Below are 23,174 nucleotides of genomic sequence, written 5' to 3' on the forward strand. Positions count from 1 at the left end.
CCTGTACAACTCAAGCATTTCCTCAAACAATAAGCCTTTCTATCCTGTGGACTGTAACTACGGTCCACTGTACATGTAATTCTAACGATGCACTGATGCCTTAACAGGGCCACAGGAACCACTCATGTGAAGTATTTTAATGCCAGTATTACCTTGTTTTGAATAGTATCCGTCCAGAAGACTCTATTGAGGAGGTAGTGGAAGTCCACCCCGACAGGGACTCCTCTGTTCTGGGAATGGACCAGGGTGCGAGAGCTGTGTCCATGGATGTCACCAATCAGCAGGTCTTGGCCATTGGAGAACACCAGCGAGGCTACGCTAGCTACAGACAGTAGGCAAGGCAATCCGTAAGACAACATGCTCAAACATTTCATCATCTCGTATAAACACCTGTCATATGCTGTTTAAGCAGTTGTTTTTTGACTGTATATACTGTATAATCATTCATTCATTTACTCAGCAGTGGAAAACAGAAAATAAATAAAAATACATTTTAGTCTGTCAGTTTTGAAGCCATACTATTGGGTTGATTCAAATCTTATAATTTGAATACCTTTAGTAAGATTTTTCATTTGATGTCATTTTTAGAAACCCAAATGGTCAAAATAATTTGATCTGTATTATTAACACAGCAAATCCCTCCTTGCTGCTGGCCTCAAAGTCAGAGGGGTTCCACAGACACAAACGACTGGCAGAAATAACTCAGTGTGCAACAATGCACCAGAAAGCAGAGCAGGCGGACAGAGGCTGGCAGACGGGACACTGGGTTGAGGGGCTGAGGGCCTCTGGCCAGCAGGAATGACTTTGATATGTTGAAGTATATTGAAGCTCAACACTGGCCACTCACTTGAGGTGTTAGCTCTGCAGTATCGGTGCTGCTCCAGGAAATAGCCCTCTCGACAGCTGCAGCGATGGGTTCCCATCCGGTCTTCACAGAGCTGGTCGCAGACGCCCCACATCTGACAGTCGTCAAAGTCTTCACAATAAAATAAGGGAAAAAAACGGAATAATTCAAAGCACACATCCAATATTCTACCTCTAGTAGCCTGCGATTCCAGTTCTTTCAATGTACTGTAACGGAGTGAATTTACCAGTATTTACCAATACAAGAGCGGCTGTTATTGTTGTTGACAGTGTACCCAGAAGGACATGAGCAGGTTCCTCCCTCAGGAGACGCATGACAGCGATGCTCACAGCTCAGAGAAGCACACCTCCAGATACCTGACCATCACAGACAGACACACATGACTCCCGATGTCACTTCTCAAAATGACGTATGTGCGTGAGTGCATGCATTTTAATTAAACGGGTTGTATTGTTACTGACTGCAATTGCGTCCAGCAGTGGTGTTGGCCTCATCCTCTCCATCTGGACATTGGGCTGTCCCATCACACAGTTGGTCCATTGGGATACACAGGCCTGAAGATGGACAGGGCCATTCTCCAGGATAGCACTCGCGTGATACAGAGTCTGCAGAGAGAACAAAGTCATCTTCATTGGCTTGCTTTGAGAAAACAGCAACCATGTGTGAGGTATGCATTGAAGACAGCAGCCTTATTGGAGGATTCTGCAGCCCATTCTCCAAAAACACTCTTCGTGTGAGGAGGAAAAATATATATATATATTTTTTAAACTTTATTTAACCAGGTAAGACCCATTGAGGTTAAAAACCTCTTTTGTGAGGGCGTAGTGACAAGAAGGCAAAAAAAGGGAAATAGCAGCGTGTAAAAATAGAAAGTAAAAAATACAAAATACACACAAAAGCGTCACAAGTTACAGACACGATTCAAGATTAGAAACAACTGCGGCGATAGCAAACAGTGTTGTCGATCAGAGTCTTAAAAACAGGCAAGGACACTAACTCCCGTAACTTTAATATCTTTTGAAGAATTCTAAAGCTCTTTTGGAGGGGTGAGCGATCAAAGAGGGATTTGACTACCACACTTTAAGGAGCACAGAGCCTAGCCCATACCAACCACGGAGACCAGAGGTGAATCAGGTTTCGACAAAGCAGTGTTTCTCACTCCTTCAAGTGTGCTTCTACTGAACCCGCTTACTGTTTCTTTGTCAGGGTTTTGGGTCCAATATTAGAAATGTGTCAAGAAGAAGGGGAGCTGTCACTCTGTAGCATCCATACCACAGCCTTTCTCATCTGCATTGTCTTCACAGTCGTCTTCCCCATCACAAAGCCAGACCTGGTGAACACAGCGACCGCTGGGGCACGTGAAGTAGCTGCCTCTGCAAGCCGGATAGGCTACATGGAGGGAGGGCGAGAGAAGAGAGAGAGAGCGAGAGAGCGAGCGAGCGAGAGAGAAAGAGAGAGAGAGAGAGAGAGAGAGAGAGAGAGAGAGAGAGGAGAGAGAAAAGAGAGAGAGAGAGAGAAGCACATCGAAAAGGTCAGATTAAGTCCAAGTTAGGGGGAGAAACTATCTGGGTGAGAAGTTAAGATTAGAGGTGCAGACTATGAGTTGACAGATAGCAGTAGTGGTGCGAGGAGGGTAGAGGTACGCACTGCAGCTCTGTTCATCACTCCTGTCTCCACAGTCGTCGTCATGGTCACAGACATAGCGTTGAGGGACACACTCTCCGTTTCCGCATTGGAACAGGCCACTGCTGCAGTGCTGTGCTGAATAAAACAGACAGAAAACCCCTTCAGTTACTGTCTGTATGTGTCCGTTTTTCATCTTACCCCTGCTGCACTGACCGGACGAGGGCCTGGTTAAATATGTGGTCATGCGTCACAGCCGTCATACAATTTTGTCAGGCGGCGATTGTCAAGCAGATAACTGCTGGCCTCACGGTAAGTGACCGTTAATTAACATAAACACATTTAGCATCTCCTGGCTTTCACAGACTGATGCAGACCTTTGGAACATCTACATTTTTTTTTAAAAGTCAAATAAATCCACGTAATATAGCCTACACCATAACAATAAATCCATTATTTATTTTAGACAGGTCTATGTAGTCTATTTCAGAAGAACAGAATAGCATTGTCTGAGTTGTCCTCATGTTAGATCCTGATCTGGCTATGCCATATGGCTGTGGGCAACACTAGTTAATTTAGCAGACAAGATTTGCTTAGAATTCCGTGGCATTATTTTATATTGTTTTATCGTATGAAGAACACAAATGAACAAAGCTGAATGAAAATAGAAAGGATATTATCTCCAAATGATTTGAGTGAGCGTGCGCATGCGGCTATTCTGTGTTGAGCGGTTAACAAAGAAACAGGTACTCCTATATGCTTAATTTACAGTTAAGCACCTCCCATTCACATTGCTCTCAGTCACTTGATTGGCCCTTTTTCACAGGCTACAAGTGAAGACAGACACATCGGGGACGCAACTGCTCAAGTCCTTATCTAATTCCCGAGGCGCATATTGAAGATATTGGAAGAACTGTCCACATTTACTTTTCGTTAGTCAACAACATGAGTAAGTCTAACAAACAGCAAAAGCACTAGCCTATGTCAATCTTCTATCCCTCATAGTACAAAAGTTTACCTATTTTATTCTGTGTGAGAAATACATATTCTAAACATAGTCTGGGACAGTTGTGCGATGCGATAGATCCCAAATTAATACAAACCACTAGCATTAAAAAAACTGTTTTAAGCAATGAGCCTAATGCAACCGATGAGAATGTTTAGCTTAAAATGTTGATAAACTATTAGGCTGTTTCTTCACATTATAAGCGCAGCAATGTGCACACGGCAGCAGGCTATAAGAGCAAATGTTCCATTAGCAGGAAAACACCATTCTCAAAAGTGACCACAAATGTGATTATTCATGTAATGCTTTTATTATAAAGGTTCATTTTTATGGTGAAAATGATCTTCCCCAAACTTGAAACTCACAAGTTATTTGGCCACTTTAGTTGTGATACAAACCTTATTAAAACATATAGGCCCATGGGCTAGGCTACATGAGGTGTGCGACTATGATTTGAAAAGTCACCAAAAAAAAGATGCGCTGTTTGCCTTAAGCTGGGCATCATTCACAAGTGATAAGCTAATATTGTCACCCATCACACTATTCTTGATTTAATCTTGTCTTTACATATACAAAATAATATATGTGTGAAATTTGTTTTTAGTTATAATTCACCATTATCATGCACCTGTCTCGAAATAGAGGCAGTGTCACGCCTTGGTCATAGTGTTTTGTGTTTTCGTTATATAGTTGGTCAGGCCAGGGTGTGACATGGGTTATGTGTTGTGTTTCGTATTGGGGTTTGTAATATTTGGGATTGCGGCTGATTAGGGGGTGGTATAGGTTTGGCTGCCTGAGGCGATTCCCAATCAGAGTCAGGTGCTTGTCGTTGTCTCTGATTGGGAACCGTATTTAGACAGCCTCAGTTTCGCTTTGTATTTCGTGGGTGTTTGTACCTGTCTCTGTGTTGTAGTCACCAGATAGGCTGTAATTAGTTTCACGTTCCGTTCTGTTGTTTTTGTATTTAGTTTCAGTTATTTCATGTACCGCGATTCTTTCATTAAAGTCATGAGTAACCTACACGCTGCATTTCGGTCCGACTCTCTTCTTTCAACACACGAACGCCGTTACTGAAACACCCACCACTCACGGACCGAGCAGCGTGTAAACTGGCAGGAGCTAAAGGACGACGTTATGGACAGCAGAGGCAGGGAGTATACGACGTGGGAGGAAATCGACAGGTGGGCGGCCGACCCGGAGAGAGTGCAGGAGCCCGCCTGGGAGTCGCTTCAGCAGTGCGAAGAGGGCTACAGGCGAATGGAGTCAAAAAGGAAAACACGGCGGCGCAGACCGAAACCCGAAAGTCACCCCAAAAAATGTATTGGGGGGGGGCTCAGGGAGAGTATGGCTGAGTCAGGAGATAGACCTGAGCCAACTCTCCTTGTTTATAGTGAGGAGCCAAGGAGGAGACCAGAGCCAGTGTTAGAGGTGAGCGAAGCAGAGACTGTGAAGGAGTTAATGGGGAAAGTGGAGTGGAGAGTAATGAGGGAGTTGCTAGCTTGGTGCTATAGATACAATATTCGTCCGACGGATCGTGTCGGGGATTTGATAGCACCTGAGTTAGCGCTCTATACTCAACCTGAGGTGCGTGTTAGTCGGCTGGTGAAGTTGGTGCCAGCCTCACGCACCAGGCCTCCTGTGCACATCCCTAGCCTTGCACGTCCTGTGCCCACACTGCTCTCAAGATCTCCTGTACGCCTTCACGGTCTAGCCCATCCTGTGCCACCTCCACACTCCAGTCCTCCGGTGGCAGCTCCCCGCACCAGGCTTCCTGTGCGTGTCCTCGATCCTGTAGCACCAGTTCCAGCACCACGCACTAGGCCTCCAGTGCGCCTCGCCTGTTCAGGGCAGCCAGAGCCTGTCTCCTCTCCTGCGCTGCTGGAGTCTCCAGTCTGCCCAGCTCCGCCAGTGCTCCCCGTCTTTTCCCAGCGCCGCCAGTGCTCCCCGTCTGCCCAGCGCCGCCAGTGCTCCCCGTCTGCCCAGCGCCGCCAGTGCTCCCCGTCTGCCCAGCGCCGCCAGTGCTCCCAGTCTGCCCAGCATCGCCAGTCTGCCCAGCGTCGCCAGTCTGCCCAGCGCCGCCAGTCTGCCAGGATCCGCCAGAAGTGCCAGACAACCAGTCTCTTCCAGATCTGCCAGACAACCAGTCTCTTCCAGATCTGCCAGACAACCAGTCTCTTCCAGATCTGCCAGACAACCAGTCTCTTCCAGATCTGCCAGACAACCAGTCTCTTCCAGATCTGCCCGACAACCAGTCTCTTCCAGATCTGCCCGACAACCAGTCTCTTCCAGATCTGCCCGACAACCAGTCTCTTCCAGATCTGCCCGACAACCATTCTCTTCCAGATCTGCCCGACAACCAGTCTCTTCCAGATCTGCCAGACAACCAGTCTCTTCCAGATCTGCCAGACAACCAGAATCTTCCAGTTCCACCAGCCAGCCAGGATTTACCGGAACCTACTACCTGTCTGAGCTTCATCTCAGTACTGAGCTTCCTCTCAGTACTGAGCTTCCTCTCAGTGCTGGGATTCCTCTCAGTACTGGGATTCCTCTCAGTACTGGGATTCCCCTCAGTCCCGGGCTTCCCCTCAGTCCCGGGCTTCCCCTCAGTTCCGAGCTACCTCTGCCCCGAGCTGCCCCTCTGCCCCGAGCTGCCCCTCTATCCCGAGCTGCCCCTCTGTACCGAGATGCACCTCTGTCCCGAGATGCCCCTCTGTCCCGAGATGCCCCTCTGTCCCGAGATGCCCCTCTGTCCCGAGATGCCCCTCAGTCACAAGCTGCTCCTCAGTTATGTGGGGATCTGGGTGAGGACTATTAGGCCATGGTCGGCGGAGAGGGTGGATTACCCCAGGACGCGAAGGGGAGGAACTATTACACTAATGGAGTGGGGTCCACGTCCCGAGCCGGAGCCGCCACCATGGACAGACGCCCACCCGGACCCTCCCTATGGTTTTGAGGTGCGTCCGGGAGTCCGCACCTTAGGGTGGGGGTTCTGTCACGCCTTGGTCATAGTGTTTTGTGTTTTCGTTATATAGTTGGTCAGGCCAGGGTGTGACATGGGTTATGTGTTGTGTTTCGTATTGGGGTTTGTAATATTTGGGATTGCGGCTGATTAGGGGGTGGTATAGGTTTGGCTGCCTGAGGCGATTCCCAATCAGAGTTAGGTGCTTGTCGTTGTCTCTGATTGGGAACCGTATTTAGACAGCCTCAGTTTCGCTTTGTATTTCGTGGGTGTTTGTACCTGTCTCTGTGTTGTAGTCACCAGATAGGCTGTAATTAGTTTCACGTTCCGTTCTGTTGTTTTTGTATTTAGTTTCAGTTATTTCATGTACCGCGATTCTTTCATTAAAGTCATGAGTAACCTACACGCTGCATTTCGGTCCGACTCTCTTCTTTCAACAGACGAACGCCGTTACAGGCAGCGGAACAAAATACATGTAATCTATGCACTTAAATAGAGAATGAAGAACCCTTTTCCCGTGGTTCATTTTCATGCCAGCCAGGTATGCTATACTCCTGTTTTAAAGAGAAGCAATGTGCTTAACATTAGGAAAGCTGAGAAATAAATATAGTAGGCCTAGCCTATAGAAAGCTGATGGGATCCTCCTCTTTTAATAGAGGCCATCACTCTGTTTTCTCACGCAAATACATAGCCTATAGAAATGTTGCGCAACATGAGCTCAAGGGCTCTAATGAAGTGTTTGATTAGATTTGCATTGATGTGATTAGAGGGACAATAGAGTGCGGAGTACCAGGCAGCTAGCAAGCTTGGTAGGCTACTAATGACCATCAGCAGCATCAGAGCTTGGAGAATCATAATTACCGTGACTAAACGGTCACGTGGAATTTGACTGCCGTCACGACTCGTGACCGGCAATGTGGCGGTAATACGGTCCCCGTAACAGCCCTAGTCACGGCCAGAAGTGAACACTTACTGCAGTTCGCCTCGTCTGACCCGTCACGGCAGTCCATGACCTGATCACAGTGCTGGGTCCGGTTATAACAGGCACTGTTGGCACACCTCATCTCTGTACACTCACGGTAGTCTGAGAGGGAAATAAACATGACAAATCATAGTAGACTGACATAGAACAAACCCATATGTGGAATATTCAAAGAACATCGGGAATAAGTATCAAATCATTTCCTCAAAGAGGTGCATAATGCTTTCCCTTTCAAATGTCAAATGTCTCTACTAGTCTTAAACATTTCTCAAACATGAAATTTCTCAAATGTCAGTAGTCTTAACGCATTCCTATATACAGTTCTCAAGTACTCAAGTGCTAACACAACTATGCAATTAGCCAAATGTAACAGTCTGCTGCTAGCAGATCATTAACTTAGCTGCTGCGTTGGCAGCTCTAACCCCCTTTTAATCTCATTAACAGTAGAAAATATACCCTTAAATGCTCCCCCATGAAGTCACGTTGGCAATTCACCTCTGAAATATAAAGCTTTGTACGTAATTATGGCAAACAGGCTCGGCCTGTAAAAAATGCTAAAAGCTAATGGGAGGATAAAACACTTACAGTAAGTTTTCTATTAGCGCCACAAACAGCCTTGCCTTTTTTTCTGCCATTGTGAGATGACCAAAGTGTGCAGTGCTGTGAGTCTAACATTTCGGCACAATAATGGAATAGCAGCTGAACTTCAGCTTGACTAATCCCCAAGGAATCTGCAATCAACCTCTGACAACAAGAAGCATATTGTGGCCATTCTGTCAGTCAGCAAGCCTCTTAATCTTACAAATTGATTAAAATGCCACAGGAGCCTGAGGGAAGAAGGTAAGTAAGCCACACTGGGGAACTTACGGCAGTCTCTCTCGTCAGCCCCGTCGGAGCAGTCGGGCAGCCGGTCACACCTGTACTCCCCTGGGATGCAGGCCCCATTGGTGCAGCTGAACTGCCCACTGGAGCACGTCCTACCAGCTGCAGAGAGATTGAGGAGCAACTTAACCACAAGTGTAGCATTTCTCTAACCCCTTAATTGCCTTTGTCATTGATTTTTGGGTTAACATTTGTGGCACCTGTCACACTGGTGAACATTCTAAATAAAATAGGTTGTACACTGTATGGTCTACACAGTACTTGTGTATTGATTTCCTCTATTGTAGAAAGTGCGAGAACTTACGACAGTGGTGTCTCTCATCTGAGCCGTCCTCACAGTCCTCTTCGTCGTCACAAACCCAGACATCTGGGACACACTCCCCGTCACTCAAGCACTGGAAATGACTCTCATCGCATGTTACAAGGGCTGAGGACACACACAGCACATCCAATATTAGTCTCCACACTCTCAGCAACAACACTCAATACGTAGGTGAAGGTCTAAGTAAGACAACGCCAGTTGATTCTTACACAAGATGCTTATACGAAGCAACGCTTTTGCTGCTCTTTAACAGGGAAACGTGAGTAAATGGGACAAATCCTGTTAAAGTGTAAAGGGAGAGGGTCAGTGTGCAGCCCAGTCCACTGTAAGAGAATAAGTTACTCACGGCAGTCAGCTTCATCAGAATCGTCTACACAGTCTAACGTTCCATCACAATGCCAGTGCTGTGGGATGCATCGGCCTGTCCCACACCGGAACTGCCCCGTCTCACAACCTTCATACAGGAGACACAATATTACTAAAGTTAACTTTCAAAGTTATCTTCATTCCATATTTCAGACCAATTCTCAAATTCTATTTTGTAATACCTTCCGTCCCCAGGTGCATAATTCTTCATGATCTTGATCATGTGTATTTCTAAACTAGGTCAGAAATAAGAAATAATTTCCAGTCCAATTTTCCCTCTCTTCTATAGTTAGCCCAATAAATAGTAGGAACTCTTTGTGTCTCTTATCAAAACATCTAAACCGTGTTGGGTGCGTTTGGGAATGTCTCTTATTGATGAAGCATGGTGTTAACAGCATCGACAGGGACTGGAGATGAGCGTGCCAGCCATCCTCAAAACAGTTACACAACCCTCAGCACACTCATCCCAAGCTTCCTTTTGATGTTCTCACTGAGTGGCATCTGAGGAGATAAGGTACCCCCACTCTACCTTCCCTGACGTTTTCCAGGAGATATCAACTGAAGCAACATAGTTCAGAGGCAGAGCGCCCTGTCAGACCCGTCCGAATTGGAATGTACAATTCTCATTGTCTCTCTCTGACAACCTGATTTATGGTGCATGCTGTTCCTTGTCGGAAATGTAATTGGGATAAATAGTGGTACCAGGTGGTACCGCAACCCTTAAGCCCAAATTCTTTGCTGGGGGAGATGCAAGGTGGTGGTTGGTGGTGCATGTCTGTGGTTGGTGGTCTACAGTGTCTTATCGACTACCTTGAATCACAGTCCCTGCTTGGTCAAATATGTGCCGAAGTGAAGGGTTTGACATTGCGTCAACACCTCAGTTGCAAAACAAACTGAAGACATTGTTCTAGAAACAAACAACACTGAGAAATACAACCAGTAATACAAATACCCCTCTGTTTAATTTCCAATCTATAAATCAAACACTGCCATCCGACCAATCAAATTACACACAAAACACAAACATATATATTTTTAAACAACATTACATTTCCAAACATTGGCGGTAAGATTTTTGGATACTGATTCATGACCGGTTTTCACATAACATAAACGTGTCAATGGGCGATATCCATCGATCATATGTTATGCATGTATTGTGACTCCTAGAAGCAAATATGCAAGTAATCAGCTATTTCCATTGCATCAGCTAGCTGTGCCATCACCAGTCAGCATGTGCTTGGGTTTCTACTAGCACAACCTTTCACGTGGTGCTTCTCTCCCACTCCAGCGATCAACAGACGACTTCAAATTCCAATGGCATAGGAGCATGTTCCATGATAAGGACATTCAAAACAAGAAGACAGTGGTCCATTGCAAACAAAAAGAAACCGACGTGTTGAAAATATAGCTACTGGACAATTTTGTACGAGAAAAATGATTTTCAATCCGGCCAACACCCATCTAGGCCTAACGCTAAACATGAGCTTTCATGAGAAAAGGCACTGAACTAAGCATTGGTATGATGTCATCCTTTGTACTTGTGCTGATAAATTGAAATCTCTTGGGAAACTACTGCCTTTTCCGTCTTCTTCTCATTTAAAATAAACATAAAAACTGATACGGCGTCGGTTGCACAGGTTCTACTGACATTTATCATTTAGCAGGACGTAGAGACACCAGGAGCTATTCAAGGACAAGATGGAATTGTTGGACACTGACATTAAGAGTCTGCCTACTTAATTAAAGAACAAGTCTGGCAAAGCATTTACTAGAGGTCGACCGATTCATCGGAATGGCCGAATAATTAGGGACGATTTCAAGTTTTCATAACAATCGGAAATCGGTATTTTTGGGCACCAATTTGGCCAATTTATTTTTTACACCTTTATTTAATCTTTATTTAACTAGGCAAGTCAGTTAAGAAAACATTCTTATTTTCAATGATGGCCTAGGAACGTTGGGTTAACTGCCTCGTTCAGGGGCAGAACGACAGATTTTCACCTTGTCAGCTCGGGGGATTCAATCTTGCAATCTTACAGTTAACTAGTCCAATGCTCTAACCACCTGATTATATTGCACTGCACGAGGAGACTGCCTGTAACGCGAATGCAATAGAAGCCAAGGAATGTTGTAAGCTAGCATTAAACTTATCTTATGAAAAACAGTCAATCAATCAATCATAATCACTAGTTAACTACACATGGTTGATGATATTACTAGTTTATCTAACGTGTCCTGCGTTGCATATAATCGATGCGGTGCGTATCGTTGCTCCAATGTGTACCTAACCATAAACATCAATGCCTTTCTTAAAATCAATACACAGAAGTATATATTTTTAAACCTGCATATTTAGCTAAAAGAAATCCAGGTTAGCAGGCAATATTAACCAGGTGAAATTGTGTCACTTCTCTTGTGTTCATTGCACGCAGAGTCAGTGTATATGCAACAGTTTGGGCAGCCTAATTTGCCAGAATTGTATGTCATTATGACATAACATTGAAGGTTGTGCAATGTAACAGGAATATTTAGACTGATGGATGCCACCCTTTAGATAAAATACGGAACGGTTCCGTATTTCACTGAAAGAATAAACATCTTGTTTTCGAGATGATACTTCTGCTGTTTATGACTTCAAGCCTATCAACTCCCGAGATTAGGCTGGTGTAACCGATGTGAAATGGCTAGCTAGTTAGCGCGCTAATAGCATTTCAAACGTCACTCGCTCTGAGACTTGGAGTGGTTGTTCCCCTTGCAGAGCCGCGGCTTTTGTGGAGCAATGGGTAACGCTGCTTCGAGGGTGGCTGCTGTCGATGTGTTCCTGGTTCGAGCCCAGGGAGGAGCGAGGAGAGGGACGGAAGCTATACTGTTACACTGGCAATAATAAAGTGCCCAAAAGAACATCCAATAGTCAAAGGTATATGAAATACAAATGGTATAGAGAGAAATAGTCCTATAATTCCTATCATTCTCCAACACTTTGTTTTTGCATTATTTAAACCAAATTGAACATGTTTCATTATTTATTTGAGTCTAAATTGATTTTATTGATGTATTATGTTAAGTTAAAATAAGTGTTCATTCAGAATTGTTGTAATAATACATTTTAAAAATCGGCCGATTAATCGGTATCGGCTTTTTTGGGTTCTCCAATAATCGGTATCAGCGGCGAAAAATCATAATCGGTCGACCTCTAACATTTACCGCCGACAGGTGAAAAAAGAGCACTTCCAATATGACCAGTACTGGACCAAACGCCAAAAGCCAAGGGAAATGTTCCTTCCTCGTCAAACAGACAACCAACTTAACGAATTGACTTGGAAAACCTCAGCCCATTCAGTTGACAAATGTTGTGCGAGCAGGCACTTTATTCAAGGCGAGCCAGAAGTTGATAATCTCTTTCATGTAATGTGCTCTTCAAATATGACTCACTTCCACTTCAGTTGTGGGGTCACGACTGTGCTAAAAGCATTGTGAGGGGCATCTCATATCATGAGGTCTGGTCTCAGATTAATTAGCCGACACCACCAAACTGCTTTTAAACTACGCCAGCCAAAGGGGCTTCATATTTAACTAATTCAGCAGCCAATGGAGAAGCAAGCTTTTTTCCTGCTCAGTTTACTAATGATAAAATTGCTTCCCCATTAGCTCAAAGAGTGCCTTTGTTGGGAGGAAATGATCCGGGAGGTTTCAGCATCATCTGTAACATGCAGGTAAGACAAACGGTGCATACAGTATCGGAGCGGCACAGTGACACCACTGAAAGACATTTGGGTTTATCTCTGTACCCCTGAACAGACATTCAGTGGTCTAATGCTCAATGCCATTATGATCATTATAAGATCAACTCTGAATATGTCATATTTGACAATGTATGGTAGATATCAGACAAATAAAACCATGTTCACTCCTTGCTTGACCCACAAGTAGGATTGCATATCAATGTCCACCAGCTTATCAACATAACAAACCAACATATTTTTCAAAAGAGCAAAATATCAAAAGTGTCTTTAAGCATCAATGGACTTCAAGTTCAGAGGAAGGGCACTCCTGAGGCCTCCTAGCAACAATGGACTTCAAGTTCAGAGGAAGGACACTCCTGAGGCCTCCTAGCAACAATGGACTTCAAGTTCAGAGGAAGGACACTCCTGAGGCCTCCTAGCAACAATGGACTTCAAGTTCAGAGGAAGGACACTCCTGAGGCCTCCTAGCAACAATGGACTTCAAGTTCAGAGGAAGGACTCCTGAGGCCTCCTAGCAACAATGGACTTCAAGTTCAGAGGAAGGACACTCCTGAGGCCTCCTAGCAACAATGGACTTCAAGTTCAGAGGAAGGACACTCCTGAGGCCTCCTAGCAACAATGGACTTCAAGTTCAGAGGAAGGACACTCCTAGCATCAATGGCGATGTTCATAATCCCTGTTCATAATCCCTGTCTGCTATGCATTAGGTTAACAGCTTTCAACAACATTTGCCAAAGGGAAACCAATCTTCTGAGACATTCAAATGAAGCCAGTGTTTCCTGACAGTATCAGTTCTGGGAAAGGTGACTGGCAGACTAAAGTGGACTTTTAAATGAATGTGAGCTGCTCTTACATTCAGCCATAGTTTTTTTTAAGTCATTTGACTAACTATTCCTTCAGGAATAAATTGGTAAATAGTTGTTGTTTTTTAAAGCCAAAATGTAATAACAATGATCAAAATAGGGGCAATTTGACTATGTCAGTCAATTACTTTTAAAATAAAGTTAAGAGAAAAGTGGCCAAAATGATGCAAATAAGCTCTTACGAATGTGCTGTCTAAGGATTGGTACTTTTTCGTTAGTGTCTTTGTTTAGCCTGTTTTGTTTAGTTTGGTGTTTTCTTTTTGTCCCTCCCTCTGACCACATCTTTTGTAATTAGCCATCTTAAACCCACAGCAGGCGAGAACCCCACACTATCCACAGAGAAAGATAAGGGCGCCCTACTACTGCCAAACAAAGAGGAGCAGCAGAGGAATTTTCATTAGAATGAAGCCTGCCAATGCCTCAGACCCCACTGTGAAATCACAATGGCACAATGGAAGAGCCAGCAGGGCTTCAACCTCATAACTGGAAGTGTCACCACGCCAAATGGACTATGGTGAGGGATAGCAGAATGCAGAATACAGTATAGCTTCCTACAAAAAAACACAAGTTTAACTGAATCCCCGCCCCCCCTTTCCCAAAAACATCTCTTTCCAATCATGTGGGGGCCCTGAGAGAGTTGTAGCCTCTTTCATCAAAACCGCCTTGTTTTTGTGCGTCCCCTCACACTCTCTGAATGTGTGTCTAGAAAACGGCTGGCAGCGCGGAGCGCTGGATCCGTCCATGCTGTTAGAGCGAAGTGCTCCTGCTCCATTTCATATGGAAATCAATTCAACAGAATGCAGTCAATTGCTGAACAACTGACTTTGGCTCTTGCTGCCACACACAAAACAGAGAAAAGCCCAAGGGAGTTTGGTATTGGCATGGGTACAAAAGGAGGCAAGAAATAGTGAGTGAGGAATGAAGCTGTACTTCTAATTCTAACTTGAAAAAAACTCGTATAACGTTTTAACACATTTGTAAGGCTAGATTTGAAAAAAAAAGCAACAGAGATGGAGATGTTACACTGCACTTCTGCAGGAGGTCAAATGGTTTTGTTCGCACTGCCTCTGACAAACTGTCACTCAACACAACATGAGCATTGTTAGCCTACCTTGCACCCTATGCATCACATAACAGTCTGGGACCTGGGTTGAGACTGCTGTATAATGGGAAAGGATTAGCCCTTCGTTTGAGTCAACTGTGCTAACTTCTGTTCCCCTTTCCAGTACAGCGTTAACGTTGCTCATGGATTTAGACCGGAAAAGGCCGCAGCATCTTTAAGATTTAGCACACACATGCTGGCCAAGGTTTTCTGTGCCTTGTAAAACTTCAACAGCTACCCGCAAGTGTTTTTTTTGTAGTGCTATAAAACAAAATGAACTAATAATAGGTTAGGCTCAATGAATGTGAGCAACTGAAAACACCTATTTGAGTTAATAGGGGGAAATGTTAATTAGTCAACCCCATATCCCCCTGTACTAGATCACGTTAAATAAATCACGCTTGTTTTTCACAAGATCCTGAATGACCAAGGTTGTTTGGCAAATGATTGAGGTTTGAAAGGCATTTAGCCCCAATATTCAAGCAATTAACCTGCAAAAACATGTTTTGAACGGCCACAATCAAATCCAATTGTATCAGTCACATACACATATTTAGCAGATGTTTTTGCGGGTGTAGCGAAATGCTTGCCACTAAGTCCAGTTCATTTTGTTACATTATTGTAACATTAAATCACCCTACAAGTGTGTCACACTAACCATTATTTCAACACAGGTGTTTTACAACACTTTTAAAGCCTCTTGATAATAAGCCACAAAAGACTGTCTGTCACACATTAAATGATCATCAAGTTGAGCCACATTAGCTTTTTTAAAATTACATTTAACCTTTATTTAACTAGGCAAGTCAGTTTAAGAACAAATTCTTATTTACAATGACGGCCTACCGGGGAACAGTGGGTTAACTGCCTTGTTCAGGGGCAGAATGACAGATTTTTACCTTGTCGGCTTGGGGATTCAATCCAACAACTTGCGGGTTTCTGTCCCAACGCGCTAACCACTAGGCTACCTGCTGCCCCAGCTTTGGAGAAACTTTGACAGGGCAAAAATGAGTGTGAACACTATCCCTGGAGGACCCAGCGGAAATTAGGCTCAATGGATTAGAGAAAGTAACCTGTCCTCCAAGGCCCTTTTTGTCATTTCCTCTCAAACGCATGCTGGATAAATCTGGATTAAATCAACCATTCCTGCCTCAAATTTCTGAGGAGATCAACAAGTGCCATGATGCAAAACTGCAAAAGATGCAGGATGTGCATGAGGCCTGTTGCTAGTCGATGCAGTTAAAACGTGGTATATACTGAAACAGACCACTTTGATTACCTGTTGACTTCGATGTCTTTTTAAACTACGATGACACAAAATATTTTGGTACATCATTGTTCATTTCTAAGGGACAAGCCTCCTAATTACTAACATGAAAACGCTGGCAAAGCCCTGATTTGATTCAATATTATAATTAATTCTGGCGAAGACCATGCTCATAGCCTCAGCTTGTAGAGATCACTTCTATATTATGGACTAAAAAAATGCCACTGGATAATTTCAATTATTACATTTGATTGAGATATGTGTTTTTTTATTTTAATTTTTTATTTATTTTGTCATACTTTCTTATTTTGTATTGCCTTGGAATGTACAGTAGCCTTTATAGTGCAATGCAGCTTTAAAAAAAATAAAGAAGAAACATACAGCCTATTTAGCCTGGGATGGTTCCATGTGAGGTTGTAAGAACTGTCCCCTTGAAGTTTACATACACTCTTTTTGGCCTGTTGTTGCTTAGGTAGAAATAGTCACTTTCAGCAGCAGCAGCAGCTGCAGCGTAATTAGTTGCTTGATTCACACTAAGGAGATTACATACTAAGGGTTGAGCAAAAAGAAAGCAGATTACAATTTGAGCAGTAGGGTATAGGCTACTCTAGTATGCAAGAGACAAAGATAACAGTATTCCAGATCTATCAAACAAGGTGTATGACTAGTTTCTACAACATTTTAAGGAAAATGGGTCCTTGAATTAAGGCTATATAATTAGTTATCATCTATAGAGGTTTGCACTAGGCAAGCCGTTGAGTTCCTCTGAATAAGATTTGTACCAGTAGCTTGCAGTCCACACAGATTGTCTGCAAGTCACATGCTCACTTCTGTTACCTAGCAACGACAAAGCTCAGGCAAAAGTTCTCCAAGAGAGATCTTCAAATCGGTCTGAGGCAGGCTTTGTGCTCAATACAAGCTTTAATAATGTTCAGAGTGGAATAGTTTTGTTAAATAAGTCAAATATTGTAAATTAAATTAATTCTGTATTTATTGGTTGCAAAAAAAACATGTGTAGTGCTGGGGAAATAACTGGCCAAGGAGTTGGTAAGATTTGACTAAATAAATTCAGATTTTTTTATATAGAAAGTGCACATCACTTTATAAAAATATAAATGTATGTTTTGTCACATACACTGAACAGGTGCAGTGAAATGTGTTGTTTTTAAAATTGGCCAAGCATTGTACAAACATGGCTAAATAGCTTGTTTTTGACTTATAGATAGCCAAATTAGATGATTGTTTGTCTATCAACATCTTAGCTGAGTAAAATATGTCTTCAAAAAACAACCCCAATAACTACCAATCAGGCTACTCTACCAGATAGGGGTTATTGGTGTCTATGTACAAGTGGTTGACATGTTCTCATCAAGGGCAGATATAGGCTACACAAACAACTATCAGCAGGTTCACAATGAAGTGATGAGTTTAGGATACTCTTACCTTGTGAATGACAGCGGAAAGTACAGAAAATCAATATAACAACAAGTTTTGCAAGTACTGCTCTCCACATTCTGATGCTGGGTCCCGGCTGGTCCGTCCAGCTCCTCATGAAGCCGGGCAGATGGAGGTGCTCTAGGGACTGAGATGCTGTTGCTTGCCTCTCTCTTTTTTGTCCCGCTAGTTGATGAAAAGGGGCGTACACAAAGCCAGAGACGGTCGCTCCCCCAACCCTGGCCCTGCTGATAAAACCCTTAAACCGCGCGCCCTGGAATCTGCATAATTCCATTGCCCGGGGTGTCTCATCTACACGTGATTTGACATTACGTTGTCCATCAGACAGCTAGGTAGGCCCTAATGGTGGCAACCTTAGTGAAACAATAACGCAGCATTTTGTTGTCTAAACATCTATAATAATTTCTCTCGATGTAAATCAAAACAACATGGGTTAGCCTAAAATAGCCCATTCGCAAATAATTCCCTCGAACCTTTATTTTGTACAATGCTGAATTGAACGATTTATGTCCTAGGTCTTAAACATGTATTTATTTACTGTTTATTTAGTAGCCTATTTGATTAACTCAGCAGCAGGCAAATAAGAAACACAACTGTTGCTCTTCTTCTACCATGCTCACATGAGCTTTCACATCCAGTGAATGATGTCTAAAATGAATAAGACAATTATTTGTCATAAGAGTAAAAATAAACGAATCAAATATAGGTTATGTTGTTGCCAGAGCATTGTTGAATGTTATTTTTTGTTCTGACTGAAAGGACTCAACGTTATTCAGCTTCAGGGTGACCTTGGTGTGTTGGTACGGGAATACACCGGGGTCAAGGCTCGCCTCAATTACATGGGGGGCACTGGGGCAGGATCATCATTTCAAGGCCCAGATCATGATAAATGGCACAAAAAAAAAGCTGTAAAATGAGATGAAATCGACTAATCAATAAATATAGGCCTGCAAATTGGATCAATATTTAATCCTGTAAATGACTGCCTAATAAGCACATACTTTAGGTCTACAAGCAAGGTTTCACCCAATAAGTCAATTGAATGTCCCAAAATGGTTTGATTTGAAATATAAACTGTGCCTCAAGCCTTTCGCTCCTTTTCGTAAAAAAAAGCAGGTTTTGATGTGCTGGGTATCATGCATAGCCTAATACATTTGATTGTTTTTGTACTCCTCGATATCTATCTATTTGTATACATTGCTTTTAAATATTGGTGTTACGGAAATAACGAAGGATTGGGTCTGGGACCATGTTTGCGAGCCACTTTAGATGGGCCTCACGTTTAAATGTGTAGCATGCAAACCCACTTATGAGAGGCGCAGCAGCCCCATCATGTGGTGCAGAGGAGGAGATTCCACCTGCGGCGCACCGTTTAATGTTTCATCTGCAACACTTCCGAACAATGCAACATAGGATTCCCTTTTCCATTTCCCTTGTGCATTTGTGTCGAGCTGTATAATTCCATGGCTCATGTCTTTTGGCACAAGCCAATTAGCCAAATAAATACATACAAAATCAACTACGTTATTATAAATGTAACAATTCTGGTCAAACATGATTAATGTTGGTGTGTGCCACCGCTCACTAAGAAATGGTGCGAGGAAATGTAAAGATGGGAGGGGAGAAAATGGTTTCTGGTAGGCAACTGAAATGACAGTTGCCAGTAGCAACAGCTGAAACTTTGCGGCTCTCCGACAAGACCCGTTGTAAAAGACTCGTTGAAGTAGTAGCGTTAAGTGAACGATACTGATTTACGCATCTCGAAGCTCGTATACCTTTTTCTAACGGCAGTCGACATGGCATCACCCCACAGAAGTCCAAAAGACTTAAGGAAGATGATAAGAGAGACCAAACAGGTAAGAAACGTTACCAGGTTATTATCATTTCAAGAAACGTCGACGTCCGTCTCTGCCAGATACAAGCTACTGTAGCTAGCTAGCTAACGTTAACCATCTAACTTACTCGTCAACATTAGCAGTAAAGCACGCTTTGTTTTGCATTATTTAGACACCTGTGTGTGTGGATATCTGAAGTCCGCATGGCCAATCTTATGGGAATATACGTTTAATTTCCTTCGAATTAAAACAAGATTGCATTGCAATGAATAATGTATAGCTAGCTAATTGACTGACAGACTGATTATCTGCTGTTCGCTTGCTCCAGGTTGCTTGCACTTGCAGACGGCATATGTTTGCTACAATGTTACAAATGATTGGAAGCCAATTGTTTTCTCGTGGAACTTGAGTCTCAGTGGAAGTAAAATGTTGCAATGTTGGTGACAGCAGGGGTGCGAGATTGGAAGGAAACTTTGGTTTGGGGGGGTCAACATAACATTTTGGTTCGTGTAAAATGCATGTGGTGCAACTCTACATGTTAGTTGGGGTTCTTGGATGATCGGCTGGATGTGCCACAGAGAGTAGAGTAGACATGGTCGTCACTAGTTACCACGCCTATTAAAACAATATTCTTCTTAAAATGGGATTTTAAAGGTAGCCTTAACGCGAACCACACGGGTAACCTCATGCCTAACCTTAAATGAAGACCAAAACGCAGATTGTTACGATATAGACTATTTTATTTTCCACCATCATTTGAAAATAAATTCATAAAAAAAATCCTACAATGTGATTTTCTGGATTTTTTTCTCATTTTGTCTGTCATAGTGTACCTATGATGAAAATTACAGGCCTCTCTCATCTTTTTAAGTGGGAGAACTTGCACAATTGGTGGCTGACTAAATACTTTTTTGCCCCACTGTACATTTCACATGACTTATTTTTCTCCTCCAGGACATGGACGATGTCCACAAGTCTTTGGAGAAACTGCGTGGCCTTTCCCTGGAAGAGAGGACCGAGTCAGGGATGCTGCGGTCAAGGATAGACGAGCAATCGAGTTTGATTTGCATTTTGAAACAAAGAGCAGACGACATGCTTCTTCGTTGTCAGGCTCTGGAGAGGATCAACTCTGAGTTAGAAGACCTGAGAGCAGACGTACAGACCGAACTTGACAAGGAAAAGAAGAGATCCATGCAGTTAGAGCAAAGGTTTATGGATCTGGCAGCCAACCATCAGGAGCTGATACATTTCAAGGACGAGTACAAAAGACAGAATGCCAAACTAAAACAGGAGAACGAACGACTTCAGGAAGAGAACGAGAAACTTTTCTCTAAAGACTTACAAGACAAAGAAGCAGTTGTTTTGAAACTAACACAAGAACTGAGAGACCTTGCTGAGCAACATAGAAGTCTTGATAATGAATATCAGTAAGAATGTACCATTTGTTTTTCTATTTAAATTGATGGCTGCATTTAGTGAATGTAGACGGACTTCATCCGATTGTTATAGGAGGAGTGTTATAACGATAGGTATATATTTTTTCCCAACAGGGGAAAAACAACTGGGTTCAAGACCAAACTTAAAGGACTCATGGATCTCCATCATACTAAGGAGGCGTCCTTACAAGGTGAATTGCATGATGCTCAAAGACAGCTGAGCAATGCAGTGGAGATGTGCACAGGTGAGTTTGGCTGTATAATTCTGTTTCCCAAAACAAATATGACCACTTTTCTGACCACTTTTCTGATGTCTCTTGACCAGAACTTGATCAACAGCTTAAAAAAGCAAGAGAAAATGATTCATTGAAAGGGACAGAGATGCAGAAAAAAATTGAGGTCTTGGCCAAGGAAAAAGATAAATTCTTGGATCTCTCGATGCAAAGGGGGAAACTAATACAGGTAATGCATAACATCATTTTTTTAAACAGAATGGCAGTTTTAACTACACATGGAAGCAGTTAATCTAATTCATAATATTTCTGCCTTTTGAAAGGATAAACAGGTGGAAATCCAGCAGTTGGAGACAAAAAGGCAAGAGGTGGAAAAAAACAGGGCTGCTGCAGAAGAAAGGTATATAATGGTTTAAAGGCCCAGTGCAGTCAAAAATGTGATTGCCTGTGTTTATATATATATATATATATATATATCCACACTATGAAGTTATAATACTGTGAAAATTATGATGATGCCCGTTTAGTGTAAGAGCTGTTTTGGTGGGATGGAGTTTTGGCCTGCTTGGTGACATCAACAGGTGGTAAATTAGTTCAAAAGAATAGAACAATAAGAGTGTTCCAAATCTCTCCCCTCTCATGCCATGTGTTGTCTGTTCACACTGCTATGCTTTATCTTGGCCAGGTCGCAGTTGCAAATGAGAACTTGTTCTCAACTAGCCTACCTGGTTAAATAAAGGTGAAAAGAAAAAAAAAATCCCAGACAGTCCTAGTAAAATTCTTGCTAAGAAGCTATTTCTGGTTATTTTTGATGATTTTGATTGAAAACAATCACAGTAAGGTACTTAATTTTTACCCAGAAATGATTTGATATTGAGATTTGTTTTTAACGGCTGCACTGGGCCTTTAAAATGCAGTCCAATAGTGGCACATATAATGTACAGTCTGTATATTAAATATGTCTCTGCTTTAGGTTTGAAAGAGAGGCAGCTGTGGTGAACACTAATTTGAAAGTCAAAGAACTCCAGCATGCTCTTGATCAGTCTGTGAACACTTGCAACAAGCTGAAGAAGGTTAGTTGAAATGTGGAAAAAAACAATGATGTATATAAAACTGGATTGATAATGCTATGTATTGGCGATTGAGAGGCTTTGAAGACACCGGTCGGCCATATTGCACTCCCCAGTCCTCCATAGCAAGGAATCAATGGAATTCTACAGTATTTCAATTAAATGTATCAAGGACAAAATTACATATATTTACGTATTTTTTGTTGTAGTGGGGACAGTACAATTAGTCATCTCTTAAATGTATACTTTAAATAAAATGTTTTTCAATTTGTTTCTATTTTATGTTTATCTCATAAAATATAATTTAAAAGTATCCATTAAGGTGTCTGTAATAGAATACATGTGACAAAAACTAATGTAGACATTAATAAATGCATTTCTATAGCTTCCAAAATATTTTTGTACAATGTTGGGGGAGTGCCAAGATGGAGGCACGGTGTCTTCAACACACCACCGTCTAATTAGTCATCTAGTGTATATATAAATCATTGGGATAAACTGACATTGCAAAAGAGCTGCTATAGAAGTTCTATCATGCTCAATTGTATACAATTATTTCATAGGATTTTGAAGCCTATAAAAACCACAGCACCGACCTACTTGAAAAGGAAAAGGAGTTAAATGCCAACCTGCGCCATATGATTGGCTAAGACTACCTACCATTCCATCCACCCATTCACTGATGTAATAAGATAAGAGTATGAATTTGCTTCTTTCCCAGGCCCACCCATGGCTGTGCCCATGCACAGTCATGTGAAATCCATAGATTATGGCCTAATGAATTACTTTCATTTGACAGATTTCCTTAAATGATCTGTAACCCAGTAAAATCATTGAAATTGTTGCATGTTGAGTTTATGTTTTTGTTCGGTGTATTTACATTGTGTGCACATGCTTCATGTGATAGAAATCTGAACATACTACCTGCGCTTTGAACATTTTGATTAATTATAATTTCTTGTAGATATATTGTTTTGAATTCATTCCTACATAATGACTAACCATGCAGACAACTGGTAGAGAAAGATCAAATGTAATTTTATCCAACATCCAGGCTTGTAGAGGTCCTGAGAGGACCATTTCAAACACAAACACTGAAATGTCCCAGACGGTGGATTTAGAAATTCTTCCGTTTGGTCTCCAGGCAAGTGTGGAGAGAGCG

The 23,174-nt window shown here is 42.5% G+C and overlaps 2 protein-coding genes across 6 annotated transcripts in view; one reads left to right on the forward strand and one right to left on the reverse strand.

The window, feature by feature from the left end:
* The window catches only part of lrp2a (low density lipoprotein receptor-related protein 2a), a 69,638-nt gene extending 52,090 nt beyond the window's left edge, over window positions 1–17,548 (reverse strand). For all 5 annotated transcript variants that reach the window (XM_029688273.2, XM_029688113.2, XM_029688194.2 and 2 more), the window contains exons 1-11: window positions 17,427–17,548; window positions 8,986–9,093; window positions 8,622–8,744; window positions 8,303–8,419; window positions 7,427–7,537; window positions 2,513–2,626; window positions 2,138–2,254; window positions 1,327–1,470; window positions 1,102–1,221; window positions 848–976; window positions 153–322 (exon numbers count right to left, since the gene is read on the reverse strand). In XM_029688273.2, the coding sequence (XP_029544133.1) occupies window positions 153–322; window positions 848–976; window positions 1,102–1,221; window positions 1,327–1,470; window positions 2,138–2,254; window positions 2,513–2,626; window positions 7,427–7,537; window positions 8,303–8,419; window positions 8,622–8,744; window positions 8,986–9,093; window positions 17,427–17,535 (1,362 nt within the window). In that variant the 5' untranslated portion in view covers window positions 17,536–17,548. The remainder of the gene's footprint in view (window positions 1–152; window positions 323–847; window positions 977–1,101; window positions 1,222–1,326; window positions 1,471–2,137; window positions 2,255–2,512; window positions 2,627–7,426; window positions 7,538–8,302; window positions 8,420–8,621; window positions 8,745–8,985; window positions 9,094–17,426) is intronic.
* A 1,368-nt stretch (window positions 17,549–18,916) lies between these two features.
* Window positions 18,917–22,854, forward strand: zgc:172182 (coiled-coil domain-containing protein 89). The gene is made up of 7 exons (XM_029662282.2): window positions 18,917–19,294; window positions 20,228–20,700; window positions 20,824–20,954; window positions 21,035–21,171; window positions 21,266–21,342; window positions 21,916–22,015; window positions 22,576–22,854. Exons 1-7 carry the CDS (start codon window positions 19,235–19,237, stop codon window positions 22,660–22,662), a joined length of 1,065 nt encoding a protein of 354 aa, XP_029518142.1. The 5' UTR covers window positions 18,917–19,234; the 3' UTR covers window positions 22,663–22,854.
* The last annotated feature ends 320 nt before the right edge of the window (window positions 22,855–23,174 follow it).

Source organism: Oncorhynchus nerka, linkage group LG1 (assembly GCF_034236695.1).
Source record: "Oncorhynchus nerka isolate Pitt River linkage group LG1, Oner_Uvic_2.0, whole genome shotgun sequence".
NCBI lineage: Eukaryota > Metazoa > Chordata > Actinopteri > Salmoniformes > Salmonidae > Oncorhynchus > Oncorhynchus nerka.